The 16244-nt window shown below is 42.7% G+C and overlaps 1 protein-coding gene across 1 annotated transcript in view; it reads right to left on the reverse strand.

The window, feature by feature from the left end:
- The window catches only part of LOC135224963 (uncharacterized), an 85740-nt gene that overhangs the window by 4029 nt on the left and 65467 nt on the right, over window positions 1-16244 (reverse strand). The window contains exon 5 of the mRNA XM_064264273.1: window positions 3094-3223. Coding sequence (XP_064120343.1) covers window positions 3094-3223 — 130 coding nt within the window. The remainder of the gene's footprint in view (window positions 1-3093; window positions 3224-16244) is intronic.

Here is a 16244-nt window from a genome sequence, read left to right on the forward strand (position 1 = left end):
TCTCGATTGCCATATGAAGCTCCATGAATTTTTTCATGACTTTGCATTTTTCGCCCTATACCCCCATATATAAAGGTTACGGCTGGCCCCCTTAAAAGTTCCGTCCTGTATGCTATTAACTTTATATTTTACATTCTTAATTATTGTGCTAAAATTTATATCTGCAATATTTTTCACTTCCACAAACTTCCTGGATAACACTCAACCAATTAACACAAGACATTAACAGTAAGTATTTATTCAACTTCACACATGCCAGGAAATGTCATAGTACTATAATGAAAAAGTAGGTGAGTGGCTGTATTTACACCCCTCAGTTCAATTAACTTTATACAATATACATAAGAAACAAAGTGATATAATTAATAAATAAACAATATATAATGTTTTCATTGCACTTGCAATAAAATCAACCACAACCTAAGCTCTGTACAAATTGTTGACATCAGTTTTCCTTGAGGTATAAAGCTTAATAATGTATGCATAAGCTCAAAACAAAATACTGTACATGCAATGATTAACAAAGAGTCTATGCAGCAAAGTTAATGCATTTTAAACAGTCCAATTGTCACAGCCTAAAGAAAAGCAGGTGTACAAAGTGATATCAGTTGTTCTCATGAGACACACCATTAAAGTACTTATGAATATGGACAACTCAAGGGCTAATTACACAATATTCATGGCTTTTTCCTAAATTACAGGTTCAAAAGTTTATTGCTGAAGAACTACATACAATACATTTTTTTGCAAGGGCTTGACTGAAATGACATAAGCAATGCTACTAATAAAAATTTATGGTTTAGGGCTGCCATTTTGTCTTCTTGGACTTGTGAAAGATTGCTGAATAGCTGGCCAAGTCCCAAACATTGTAAAATAATGCATGCTTATGAAATTATACATATAGGAAGTATTTTTCCATCCTTCTGTACTCTTGATCACAAAGAAAACACATCGGCAGGTCTAAGTTTCAGTTTGGACACAGGGTCCAGCACTGATTATGACTTGCCAATAAAACCTAAACCTAGCCTCTCCTTGGTCATCATGCTTAACCTAACAAGACTGTACCTTCCTATCCTGACTTAAGGAACCATGCCCTCACTTGGCTAAGGGGTAAAGCACTGAACACTGAACATATGGACTTTCTTATATTACCCCTTAACAGTAGTAGGTCATCATGAAATCTTTAAATTCAAACATGTGAACTGGCTTAGGCTACACCTTAGTGATAGCAGTCAAAATCTTCACTTTTTACCATGCAGCTACCTAAAACAAAAAACAAGTGAATGGCTTAACTTATTCTAAGGGATCAAACCTCAGCTCCTCAAATTGTTTGGCCATTCACTTAACCAAAAGTGCTAGGACAAAGTTGCACTGCTTTCAATTAGAGGGGAAATAAGAGGTGAGGGATATCGGGCATCTTTTGAGTGGGTAGACATGATTTAATAATTTTAGAAATACCCAAAATAGACACAGAGCACATTCAAGATAACACTTCCAGACCAGTAAGTAGAAAAATAACTTCTGTAAAGTTCTTTTTGCATACTGTCCCTGGTCAGTACGTATGTGCCTTTTGAGAAAGCACCACTGTAACTCTATTGTGTTCATGTGAACACTTGGGCTGCTTGGACTACCAAAGTTAACACTAAGATTAACTAACATATGCTCAAAACAATGGTTTTGAAGGCTACTGAATGACTTCCAGCAATCAGATGTAATCATGGTTTCTGGAAATACATTGTATGACAATGGGAGCATTTTCAGCAGAGCAGTATATGACAACTTTGATAAAAGTCTTGCATGTTTGTCAGTCAATATCACTGTCATCTAGTACCTTACAGCCACAGTTGTACATCTGTTACCCAAGGTTACTTTGGTCAATCTCAACAACGTGGTACCAATTTTCTTATCAGCCAGTAAGATCTCACAATAAGTAGTACAAGTCATGACAGAAATTGTACCAGTTGACCATCATGTCTGGTGCAAGATCAACAACTCATTCTAACTGAAACTGGGGTACTTACTTTGAAAACAAAATATGAGAATCACCACAATCTCAGAGACAACTTTGATCCCTAAAAGAAAGACCTATGCCAAGATGATAACTTCTTTTGACACTCCCAATTGTTGCATAGCCATATGAATGTTGGTTGGCTGGTATGGGAGCTAAGACCATCAATCAGAAATATCCCTTTCTCTGATGTTACACAAGTCATACTAACCCAAGAAATAACTAAGTAATCCCTCTTGTTATAGCTAGTTATGGTATTCAGTAAGATTTGTAAAATAGTGAAACAGGCTGGATGATAATATTACATTGAAGAGTTGAACTCACTCAGAAGTTGAAAACTCGTGGAACAGAAAAACATCGTGACTATTCATTTTCATGGTGGAAACAGGAAAGAATGGGTAAATGAGGGTCAGAGCATGGGTATATGACTCATAACCACCAGATACATTCTCTAACTGGCTAGGTTTATTTGAGGCAAGACCTGGGTCAATTGGGCATATGACTGGACAGGTTTAAATTTCCTTCAGGTTGGGGTGCCACACTATGGCAACCTTAGGAAGTATGAGGTGAGAGGGTTGAGACACAAAGTCAATCTTAAAAACTATGGGAACAAGGTGCTGAATGACAGGGTTCATGTTAACTGGGGACTTAGCAAAATTTACTTTTCTGATGTAAAATTGTCAGTCAGCAATTTGAGGGAAAGTGACTGGGTAAGTGGTTTTTCCACTGGTTTAGCACATGATGAACAACTTTTGTTCTATACATTTTTTTTCATTTGGAAGCAGTGGAAAGGAAATATAACCCTGTCTTGCCATTATATAAACTAAGCCAATACTATAAATAAATCAAAGCTCTTTTAATATGCTGCCTATGTATGCACTCATAAAAGGTAGACAGGAGGTAGGAAGCTTAGCAAAAACTGGAACCAACAGATTTAGCACCAAGTCTGGCTATTTAATAACACTACAAAAATTTCAACTTAACTAGTTATTTAAGACTTCCTGATTACTGAAAAAAATTAATAAATTAAACTTTACTGTTATGGTAAAAGTAGCAATAAAAAAGCACAAATGCAATTCACATACCTGAGAGGGCTTCAAAAATCTTTCTGGAATACGAGCTAACCCTTCCTGTGACTGAGCTCCAAAGCCCAGGCTTAATAAGACATCAACAGGATCCGCCTGCCGAGAATCTAACAATGAATCTATACTTGACCTGGAAAAGAAAACAAAAGTTACATACAGTATGAGACACAACATAAACACTGAAAAAGCTTCCATAACACAGTCAATACGCAATGTAAAAAAAAATACATACAACATTGACTTTCAAAACCTGCACAGATGACTGCCTAGTACACCTGCTCTCCACCAGGTCTATTTCAAATTTCTTAACTCTTGTCAGAATTCTCCTTGCTACCATTGCATACTATAGGCACTTGTTGGTTTCATGGTTTTATCTGTTTGCTGCTTTCACAGTACTGTTCTTTTATTTTCCTAGGATGCCTTCCTCTGGAATCAAAGCTAAGAACTTCAGGTTCTGTAGGAATGATTACTGTGTTAGCAGGATGTTGATTTTTTAAGAGATAGATACACTGTGCTAAATACAATGGTAAAAGTGTGATCATAAGTTTAGATGTGGACTCAACTATTCGCCGATTTCTTTATGGAACATATAAAGTAGACCCGCTGCATTCGCAGGGGATGTGTACCTGACCACCTGGTGAATAGCTGGATGTGTACCTGACCACCCGGTGAATAGCTGGAATCCACAAATACTTAGAACCCCCTCTAAAAATGCTTAAAACTGCCAATTTTGAAAGTTCAAACACCAAAGTATCCTTAAAAATACCATCCTACATCAAATATACATTAAACTATTATCTTATTACTTGATTAATCTTTGAAATAATATTGTTAATATAATTTTTAAGTAAATCGTAAATATTTTATGGTTAAAAATATATGTATGTACTGTATGACTTAGTTACGTATATGTGAAAATAATCCAGTACCCCCAAGTATTCAGCTATGCACATTTTCTTTCATAGTTACTATTCAAGCTGTCTCGTTTTCTTTTTACAAGGGAAACATTTTTATCTATGTAAATCACAAGAGAGAAAGAGAGAACAAAAATATGTATGAACATTACAAAAAATGTTATAGTACATACTACTAGTACAACACACATAAATAGGGTACTCACCAGTGATAAATGTTGATTAAGGATGGTGATGAATTAGCTGCGCAGTCCGATGAATGGCGATGAAGATGACTGCACAGCTAATTAGAGGCGTTACATCTCCTCTGAAAATGCCTCTTCACCTTCAGGAGGAACTTTGGGAGGCACTAACACAGGCATTTCGGGAGACACTTCTTCAAGTGATTCAAAAGGCACTACTCCAGGCGATTTGGGAGGCAGCAGTATACTTCAAGGGTTTCGGGAGGCTTTGGAGGGCACTTCTTTGTACATATGATGAACATCGTGATTGGCAGCTGCTGTTGTTGCTTCTTCATGGTGGTGAAGCCTTGATTATAGGGCTCCAATGCCATATCAAGGATATCTGAAAACTCCTGCGTATCCTTGATCATTCTCCTACTTTGAAACAGACGTTCCAAAGCCAGGCCCTCCTCCTCCTCCCGCTCCTGCCCCTCTCCTGAACCTGGAGTGTCTTCTTCCTCACTGGCATACCTCATCAGGTCTTCCAAATCTTGGTCTGTCAGGGGGTCAGAGTGAGCATCAATAAGGGTGCTACTTCACCCTCGGTGATGTCGCCAAAGCCTTCTCCACCAAGAATCCATGTCAACTGGACCGCCTTATTAATGACCAAATGTCGAATTTCCTCAGGAGAGAAGCCCTCATAAATATACACACAATCTGGCCACAACTTACTCCACATGCGTTAGGGTCTCTTTCTTCATGCCCTTCAACGACTGGTTGATGACGGACCAACATGTGGCAATACTAGTGAATTTATGCCAATACTGTAGTCTTTCAGCATACATTCACTGTCACAGTCTGTTACCAGTGTTGAATGCCCTGAAGGCATGGATCACACCATGGTCTACAGGCTGGAGGAGAGAGGTGGTGTTGAGTGGGAGGAACTCAAGCTGGACTCTCTTGTAATAGAGATTGAGAGGGGTGGCCACCAGCATTATCCATAATCACAACAACTTGAACTCCATGTCTAACTTGCCCAGGTACGTATTGCTTAATTTGAGGGATGAAGCTTTGATGGAACTAGTATTCAGTAAATACTTTGGTGATCCAGACCTTGGGATTATTTATCCAGAACACAGGCAGCAATGCCTTGTTCTTATTCTTCAGTGCCCAAAAGTTTGCTGCCTTGTAAATGAGGCCTGGTTTCAGCATAAAGCCAGCTGATTTCCCACACTTTAGGAGGGTAACCCTATCCTTCTGTGACTTGAATCTGGAGGCTTTAGTGTTGTCCTTCATTAAGTATGTCTGGGAAGGCATCTTCTTCCAGAACAGACCAGTCTCATCCATACTGAACACCTGTCTTGGAAAGTAGCCCTTCTCCTGCAGAATCTTCTTGAAGGTTATTAAGCGGCCGCTGCTTTGTCTGCAGATGCTGCTTTTCCACAGAGAAAATGACAAATTTTCTAAGACAATTTGTATTTTTCATAGCTACAAACCTGAGGTCTTAACAATAGGATAATTTCTAGTGCCTAGCTGGGTCCGGTTAAAAATAGATGAAAGCAAGGAATCTTGTGATATCTAGCAACACATGCGTAGATCGGGTGAAGAATGGTCAAAGACCGTTCACCTACGCCAACGCGTCAGTCTTTCCCAACTCAGGATGTCTTAGCACACAGAGGGACAGCTAGAGGTGGGCTGTATAATGTTAAGACCTCAGGTTTGTAGCTATGAAAAATGCAAATTGTCTTAGAAAATTTGTCATTTGTTCATACACGAACAAACCTTCGGTCTTAACAATAGGATAGACTTATACTTGGAGGGAGGTACAAGACATCCTAAAATGGCTGGGGGCCTACCCACCAGTCCAGCTTCCAGAAGAAATGACTTTTGGAGAGGGACTGAAGCCCATTGAGAAGCTAGATAAATTGATATCTAACCACTCAGACCCTGAGTGACGTACAATGATACACGGGAGAACCATTGTAGTATAGGGAACCAAAGAGAAACTTTGACTGTCCAATAGCAAACCAACACACCAGGGTTTGTACTACTCTCAACTCCTCCGTGCCAAGGAGTGGATCATATGCTACCAAATAGAGGGTTTGATATTTGCATATTAAGCGACCACACTATCAGTACGACTACCTTACTCACCTGTATCTGACCATTCCAGCGAATGACGCGTCTATTCCTTAACCCGCTCGAAGGTAAAGGAGAAAGGAGACCAGCCAACTCACTAATTCTCTCATCCACACAATCATCTTAAGGGCAACTATGAGTTACACAACCTGTTGGGCAGCCACCACAGGACCCAGGGAAAACGTGTCCGCAGATCTGTGGGCAACATCCTTAACATAGAAAGAGGCAAACATGGACTGGCGTAACCAAGTACCAGCGTTCAGCACTCTATGTACAGCCAAGTTCTTTTTGAAAGCCAGAGAGGGACCAATACCCCTAACGTCATGCGCTCTAGCCTGCACAGACGTGGTGGTGGAATCATCAAGAGTCAAGTATGCCTGTCTGATGGCTTCCCATATCCAAAAAGAGATAGTATTCTTAGACACCTCTTTCTTGTACAGCCTGTTCTAACAAAAAGTGCTAACAGCAAATCTGGGAACCATTCTGCCTGAGGCCACAGAGGGGCTACCAAAGTCATCCTGAGACCCTGTGAACTCATTAGCCTGTTCAGAACTTGACGGATCAAACAAAACGGAGGGAAGCCAAACACCTCCAGGTTGTCCCAGGGATGTTGGAATGCGTCCTCTGCCAAGCTAAAGGATCTGGGACCACTGAACAAAATATCTCCAGCTTTCTGTTGAAGCGAGTCGCAAAAAGGCCCAGCATGGGTCTCCCCCAAACCTGGAAACGCTTGTCTGCTACCACTTGATGAAGGGACCACTCTGTGCCTAGGATCTGATCCCGACGACTGAGTTTGTATGTGACCACATTCCGTTTGCCTGGGATATACCTGGCTGAGAGCTCTACCGAATTGCCGACCGCCCACTGGTGAACCTCGATGGTCAAGGCGTGGAGTTGATGAGAAACCAGGCCTCCCTGTTTGTTCACATAGGCTGCCACTGTGGTGTTGTCCGACATGAGAACAACAGAATGACCTTCTACTTCTCCCAAGCTCCTTAAGACCCAGGAAGGCTGCCTTCAACTCCAAGACATTGATATGTTGCTGCTTGTCCTCCAAACACCAAACGCCTCAGGTGATGAGGCCACCTAAAAGAGCCCCCCAACCTGCGAGGGAGGCGTCTGAGAATAGAAGGAAGTCCGGTGGAAGAGAACGCAGAGGGACACCCTTCGAAAGATTCTGGTCGTCCAACCACCAACGAAGGTCTTCTCTCACTTTCAGAGACAGGAACCAATAACAGGGGTGAGTCCCCCGCCGAAAACCAGAATTCTCCCAGTCTCCATTGCAGCGACTGAAGATGAAGACGCCCATGAGGGACCAGCTTCTCCAGGGATGACAACACTCGCAGAAGAACCTGCCACTGATGAGCTGACTGATGCGGTTTCGACAGGAAGTCGTGCGCCACCACCCACAACTTCTCCAATCTCTTATCCGACGGGCAAACTTTTGCCACTGCCGTAACGATGACCATGCCTAGCTGGGTACGAGGTTTGACTTTTCCTGGTTGACTACAATGCCAAGTTCCAGACAGAACCGAAGTAGACGATCCCTGTCCTGCAGCAGCTTTTCCCTGGAAACTGCCAAGACCAACCAATCATCGAGGTACCTCAGCAAATGGATCCCGAGCATGGGCCCAACTTGACACGAGAGAGAAGACCCTTGTGAACACTTGAGGGGCTGTTGTCAGCCTGAAGCATAGGACTTTGAACTCGAAGACCTTGTCCCCAAGAGAGAAGCGAAGGAACTTCCTGGACATCGGATGAATAGGGATTTGGAAGTATGCGTCCCCTAAGTCTATCGAAAGCATGAAGTCGCATCCCTCACGGCTGCCAACACTGAACGTGGGGTCTCCATCTTGAAACATGTCTTCCTGATGACATGATTCAAGGTGGATAAGTCGATCACGGGCCTCCATCCTCCCGATGCCTTGGGCACCAAAAAGATTTGACTGTAAAACCCCGGAGACGGACGCACCACTTCCTCTATCACATCCTTGTCCAGCATCTTCTGCACTTCCTCCCGAAGAACCAAGAACTTCAGAGAATCTGGAGGATATGCCTTCCTGGGCTGCGGTTTGTACGACAGAAGAGGAGTGAAGTCGAATGGCAGTAGGTACCCCATCCGGAGGACATCTACCACCCACTTCTCTGCCCCATAACTCTGCCACTTGGCCTAATGGCCTGCCAGGCAACGTGCCCCCCCCCTTGGCACAGGAGAGGGAGAGGTGCCTAACCTACCGACGGCCCCCTTTACCTCTGCCCCTTGGGCCCCTTCTTGGCTTAAAGGAACGAGAGCAAAAGGGACATTGATCCTCTGACCTAGGCTGAGTCGAACAGGAAGGCCCTGCTGAACACGAATTCCTGGACGGCCTACCAGGCAACGATCTTCTTGATTGCTGCTGGACAGGAGGAGGAGGAGGAGGAGCTGGACGTCTCCGAGGACGAGACTCCGACTTAGACACGGCCTGGTGCACCAGTCTGGTGTCAGCCCAACGCCAGTCTATCGCATTTTAATCAGCAGAAGGTTAGCCCATATACGAAAACGCCTTGCCTCCGGACTGCAACAGACTGGCAAGCGAGGATGCACTCACCAACCCTTCTGGGGACATGTCAGAAGCTATCTTGGCAATCACCACAGACCAGAAGTCCAGCCAAGAAACTATCTGCAATATGGAGGCTGCCGTAGATTTCAATGTTGAGGCATCCTGCGAAGATAAGGACGGAGCCACTGACCTCACCTGCTCCAAAGTCAATCCCCGCTTCAGGCAAATGACGTCTGGGTTAAGATGGCGTGACATCAAAAAAGCAAATGACGTCTGGGTTAAGATGGCGCGACATCAAAAAAGCAAATGACGTCTGGGTTAAGATGGCGTGACATAAAAAAAGCAAATGACGTCTGGGTTAAGATGGCGCGACATCAAAAAAGCAAATGACGTCTGGGTTAAGATGGCGTGACATAAAAAAAGCAAATGACGTCTGGGTTAAGATGGCGTGACATAAAAAAAGCAGAGTTTGTAGCATAGTACTTCTCATGCCTCATGAGAGGCGGGGATGTAGCTTGGCAGAGCCCCTAGAGTGAAGCGAACCGCCGCGGTTCGAAACAGAGGCGTTGACCCTATGCAAGACCAACTGGACGTGCCCCGACAAGGGAAGCTGAAGAGATGATTTGGGATCCTACGTAGCTCCCACCAAGGCTTCCAAGTAAGAAGGAGTGTAAGACAACCGAGCCTGAGACCTACTTTCCAAATTGTTGAGCCCACAAATGAGATCAACAACTTCCGAAAAGGAAGACAAAAACTCTTGCATGTCACCCTCCTCCTGTTCCAGCAACAGAGACCAACGACGAGAATAATGTGTAGGCTCCTTTAAGACACCTTCCCCATTAAAATTAACGGTAGGATCAGCAGCCAAACAGCCCAAACACCACTAACCTGTCTGGGCTGGGTCCACGTGTCAGCTCCAGAGACGAATTCACCATAACACTAGGAACATCACTACGTTCCCCTCCAACAGATGATTCATTAACATGTCCGTGAATGGTTACGGCCGTGACAGACTTACAAATGTGAGTTGGAGAGGAATCCTGAACACTCGAGATCGAAGGAGAATCCTCCAGAATCGAACTCTTAGAAGCACCAGTGAGAGGGACACACAAACTCTCCTACAAACTCTCCTACTGCACCAACTTTGCGCTCACCATTTTCGACCTCTTGACAGGCGCCTCCAGATCCTTACGGCGATGAATAGGCCTTGGAGAAGGAGCACTTGCATCATGTGCATGGATAGGGGAGGTTGCAACACGCTCGTGATGTGCATGGACGGGGGAGGTTGCAACAAACTCGCGATGTGCACGGACGGGGGAGGTTGCAACATGCCCGCGATTCGATGCAGAGGACGAAGCAGCTGCTGCAGATTACACAAGGGAAGATACACTAACTCTCCCCAAAACACCAAGACTCTCGAGAACACGTCCGCGTTGTTCCTCCCTTGTACACGAAGAAAGAGCAAAGTCCTTAGCCTTCCAATGCTTGATACACTGACGTGGTGTAGAGGGGGAAGAGGGGTAGAGGAATACAGTACTGGTTCCTTATGCGATCTCTTCGCAGGAGGCGGGGACAAAGCAACGCGTTTCCTTCCAATCCTCCCAACCGACAAGGCAGCCAACTTATCATTCAAAACAGAGTCCAACCTCTTAAGCACTGCCCGGCATATAACCTCAGACTGATCTGCAAGAGAAGGCTCCAATGACATGGAAGGGAGATGTAGTGAACTGGTTGGCAAAGATGACATCACGACAGATACAGGCAGTGCAGAGGAGACGACTGGGAGTGACATCATCGATGAGTGTGACGTCACAAGTGGTGATGACATCACGGCTTCCCCTCGGCGTGAAGGGGAATCAAACGCCACTGGTGGAGGAATACACAACGACGGGTCCCATGACGTCATCAACGGGGCTGACGCCACAGCTTCCCTCCGACTCAAAGAAGCAGCAACAGTCACTAGCGGAGCAATACAAGATGGCTGACTCGGCTACCCCCGAAAGCGAGGCCGGGAAGAGGGGGGGAGGGGGGGAGGGGGGGGTGGACTGGCCAGCCTGAGGAGGGGGGTAGCAAGCCTCCAAAAGTGCAACCCCTCCAAGGACGGGATACCCCTTAGCCCGAGCGTCCTCCAAATCGCTGCCATCTTGGATGCCTCCGACTCTGGAATAAATGAGAATGATGAAAAATCCTCCCCCCTTCCCAGGAATCATTACAAAAAGCAGCCTGGTGGCCTTCCGATACTTCTAGCAACGAATCAATGGAAGAAAAGGAAGTAGACACAGGAACAACACTACTATGGGGGTTGATACTGCAGGAGACGAAGCAATGGGAAGAGGTGAAAAACCTTCCCAAGAAGGAAGAGTCGAAACCCTTCGATGTTCTCTCTTGCTATAAAATGACTTCCACTGCTCTTTAGGCTATGCCCGGCATTCCGTGCAAGGATACATTATAGTACAAAAATTAGAATGGCACCTGCTACATGTGATGTGGGGATCGGTCGCCACCGAAACCAAAAAAACAAGAACACGGAAAACCTGGAATTCTGGGTACACACGTTGACGAGGCCAAGAAGGAGCAGAAGCAGCCATAATATCTGCAAACACACACATACACTAAACACAAGCAAAACGGGCAATGAACCGGGTAAAGGCCAAGAGAGGTTAACCACTCACTCGCCCAGGCGGTTAAGAAAAGACTGACGCGTTGTCGTAGGTGAATGGTCTTTGACCATTCTTTACCCGATCTACGCATAAGTTGCCAGCTATCACAAGATTCCTTGCTTTCATCTGTTTTTTAACCAGATCCAGCTAGGCGCTAGAAATTATCCTATTGTTAAGACCTCAGGTTTGTTCGCATATGAACAAACAGACTTTAGGTGGAACTGCTCCTGGAACTGGTGGAACCATCCTTTGCTCACCTGAAAACCTGGAGGAGCTAATGATGGCCCCAGTTGTGGTTCTTTCTCTTCCTCTTCTTCTTCTTCAGGCACAAGTTCATCAAAGCCCAAGAATTCTAATTCCCCTTCATCACCTTCCTGTGCCACTGTATCAATGCCTCCTGTGCCTCTACGTTGTCGCCTTTCGTAGCAGTTGATAATTGCTGATAAGTTGTCTTACTTTCTTGCAAATGAATGTTGGACACAAAGGGCACTTTCTTCTTCCAGCAGTCCTTTATCCAGTACACCACAGCAGATTCCATTCTCACAATTGTTTTATCTTGCACTGTCAAACACTGTTTTCACAGTACCAAAGTAGCTCATGCCTAAACTCTTTCTTATTTCACTTTCTTTCTTCCTAATTTATCTAAGTGTGCTCTCATTCACATTAAAATGGCGGCCAACTATGGTGGAACTTTTGCCTTCTTGTCGAGCTTCATGACCTTCTTTCTTTTAGGCTCTTTATGAAATGCCTTAAAAGTAGCAGGGAGGCTCTTTTTAGGAGCCATTTTCGGCACAATTCATACAGATATTTAATATGTAAAACACAGATTCGTGATTACATCTGCATATATAGGCAGTCACCAGTTATTGGCAGGGGGTTCCATTACGACAGCTTGATGATAAGCGAAAATTGCCAATAACCAGATTGTGGCACTGATAACCAGTTAATGGCACCTCTGTTAGTTTTGTATTGGCACCAATTCACTTAACAGTGCCGATAACCAAAAATTAGACCATTTCAGTGACTTTTGGTGCATTTTTGGTGCTAGCAAGCCCCATAAAACCAGATCGCCGATAACTGAGGATTGCCTGTATCAGTAAATCACTACACTGTGAGATAGGACTCAGGTTTCAACCATTCAATGTGAAGTGTACAGGCAAAGGAAAATGAATTGTGCTCCTGGATTGGCTGCGTCAAGAGTTATTTATCTATAGAAAGTTGGCTTGGGTGAAGCACCTTTTAACCCTTAATAGCCCGGGTAAAAAACCAAGATGCAGCACCCCAGGCCGGGTAAACTTTGGGGTAAGCCAATTTAAGAAAAAACACATCAATGGAAAAAGGAAGAAATGGAAATGCACGAGGTGTAAGAAAAAATTCTAAAAAAATTTCCCAACCTTTTACAAAAAGTTGAAAAAGACTATTTACAACCCTTTGTGGGGCCTCCCTTACAAGACAGTCGTAAATTTTACCAAATAATGCATGATTTTTCTAATAAATTTATTTTATTTTGTAAAATTATAATTACAGTTCATACATTATCATAACAGATAAGAACTAAAAATTGGTAACAACTTCTAGAGTATATTTGTTGTAAAATATTTATGCAAATTTATTGAGATAAATGTAGTAACATTTTTGGATTATACGTACATGTCTTTTCTAATATTCCTTTTTTACTTTTCTTTGCAGAATTACAATTATAACTGACATACTATCATAAAAGATAAGAACAAAAACCAACAGCAACCCCTGGGTATATTTTAGAGCAAATATATAGAAAGACATCATGTGAGATAGAGAGGCAGTACATTCTCTCTTCAAGTCAAGATCACAACTAACTCTCATGAGCTGCACACTTGATTATAGCCAGTCTAAAAGTTGCCATTAGTGAACTTATGGTCTATAGAAGTAATGGCATCTCTTTCCTGCCAGATTCCCCCAAATCAATGGCACATAATATTGTTACTCACCATGAATAAATCCACCGTCCACCCAAGATCTGTTATGTATTGCTACTGAAGTGATCATATCCATCCATTAAGGGTTAAGAAAAACAAATTAATGTTATTGAAATTTTACTGTGTTTACATTAACATATTACAGAACTGTAATTTTTGAAAATTAAGACATCTTTTTTCATCATAGTAAAAAATGTAGTCACAAAAATATACTTAGTATGTACAGTGGACCCTCCGTATTCGCGTTCTCCAGATTCACGGACTCACATATTCGCGGATTTCTCTCCGGAACGTTTCCCTGCATTATTCGCGGAAAATTTGCACATTCGCGGTATTTTTCTATGATAAATATCCACAAATTCCTGGTTTTTTTGATGAATTTCATCATAAAATGCACTTTTTGTGATAAAACTATTAAAAAAACCATGTAGGAACATTTTTAGTGGGTTTTTCTTGAGATTTAACTAACAAAATAGGCTGTTTTTAGCATTTTTATAGGGGTTCCAAACATTCGCGGGTTCTAACTATTCACGGGGGGGTCTGGTACGCATCCCCCGCGAATACGAGGGGACCACTGTATACAGGAAAATACAACATACCGCAGATGAAAACATGCGTATCCTGCTATTCCCGTTGTCTTGCGTATTTTGATATGCTCTTATGCTCTGCATCCTTGTATCATCCTAAAACACTTTATGTATGTACGTATATTTAAAAATCATCTTAAAACAAAATATCTAACAAAATGTAAAGTATGCACAAAATATCAGTGCACATCTACATATGCACAATGTAAACTAAATTGACCCAATACAGTTCAATGTTCTCTCGTTTGCACATTGTGTGTGTACAGTATATACTATGAACTAAGAATATTTCATGAAATTGTCCACTAAAATGTCCTCTAAATGCTCTGCTTCTCCTAAAGCTTCTGGCAAAGAGCCTACTGAGTGTCAAAAGACCTTACAGTTAATGACAAATGAGGAGAAAGTAGACATGATTGTTATGCTAAGAGAGGGCAAAAGTCGTGAGAAGTAGCAGTCCATTATGGTGTGACTAAAAGAGCAGTCACCTGCATTGAGAATGAGCATGAGCAGGGTAAAATACTAGGGGAGGTCATTCTTGGAGAACTCGCTGCCCTCATTATCCAATCAACCGACCAGGATTTTGAACAATTTCATGGGCTGTGCAAATTGATCAGGAATGTCAAGCAGATACAGACAATGATAAAGGCATTGATTAAGAATGTAGAAAGGACAACAACTTTTACCAATATGTACTGTTGATGCACTCATGCAGCCCTACCATACCACCTTAGTTAACATGCTCAATTTACTCAAGAAGGCGGTACCTTCCAAAACTCCTGACAAAGCGCCTTGTGAAGAAGGTGAAGGGACACCCTCAGAGATGTAACTCCTCTACTTTGCTGTGCCATCATATCTTCATCATCATTCATCAGAGTACACAACTAATTCATCATTATCATCTATAATCAACATTCATCACCAGTGAGTACCCGTATGATTAAATATTATTTATTATATAATATTTAATGTTACATATTATACAGTAAAAATATGAAAATACATAACATTAATTTATAAAAATAATTCGCATCTGCGAATAGTGGGGAGAGGCGAATATTTTTATAGATACATTCCACAGAAAACCACGCAAATGAGCCAATCTTCCCATGAAAACTTTTAGATAGGTTCCACAGAAAAATCCGTGAATTAGTGAGTCTGCAAATCTTGAGAACATGAATACGGGGGGGTTCACTCTACTGGCAGTCCCCGGTTATCAGCGGGGGTTCCGTTCCGATGGCCTGAAGATTAGCGAAAATTGCTGAAAGCCAAAAATCTGCAATTTTCGGTGCTTATTCGCTAATTACTGTATTTTCATATAATTTTCAAAACTAAATGCACTTTTCTGATAAACTATTAAAATATTCAGGCACAGGAGGCCCTCAGTAACTGGTTGCCTCAGTTATCGGAGATCCGATTTTATAGTGCTTGTCTAGCACCGAAAATTGGTAATTTTTGTGCCAAAATGTACCAATTTCAGGTTATCGGTGCCGATAACAGAGTATTTGCGCTGATAGGTACCCAACAGAGGTGCCATTAACCGGCTATCAGTGCCAAAATCCGGTTATCGGCAATTTTTGCTTCTCATTAAGCTGTCGGAACGGAGCACTGCTGATAACCGGGGACTGCGTATAAGCATTTTTAGAGGGGTTTCAAGTTTTTGCAGATTCTAGCTATTCGCAGGAGGTTGTGGTACACATCCCCAGTGGAAAACCGGGGTCTACTATATAGGAAGTGAAGGGAAGCAGATAGATAGTGAAAGTAACTAGTTAGGTCAGGTCTCTAACATGTCATTCTTCCTCCTTCAAGTCCTTCAGTAGTTTTTCTTACTCTGTCTAGACTTTTCCTTTGCTAATGCTTTAGTTAGTACTGAGACTTTCTCTTTAGCTCCACCTTCCACTCCTCTTTTGGTTCAGGAAAAGCCCATTAAGAAGTTAAAGAACCATTCCGGGTCTCCCATAGTGTGCAATCATTTCTGCGTTCCCCCATAAGATGTAAGGTGTTAGCCTTCGCCCATCTGTACCCCATTCTATGAACTGCTCTGTGACAGTTGAAAAAGTCCACTGCCAGGGAACCAGGTTGGTTCTCAGGGCAATATGATTCTATGTTCTCTAACACCTGCCTCTCATTTTTCACACTCTGGATCTCATTTAATGCGACGTCTACCGTCATCAGCACCTAGTATGAGGTTGTCA

Source organism: Macrobrachium nipponense, chromosome 20 (assembly GCF_015104395.2).
Source record: "Macrobrachium nipponense isolate FS-2020 chromosome 20, ASM1510439v2, whole genome shotgun sequence".
Taxonomy (NCBI): Eukaryota; Metazoa; Arthropoda; class Malacostraca; order Decapoda; family Palaemonidae; genus Macrobrachium; species Macrobrachium nipponense.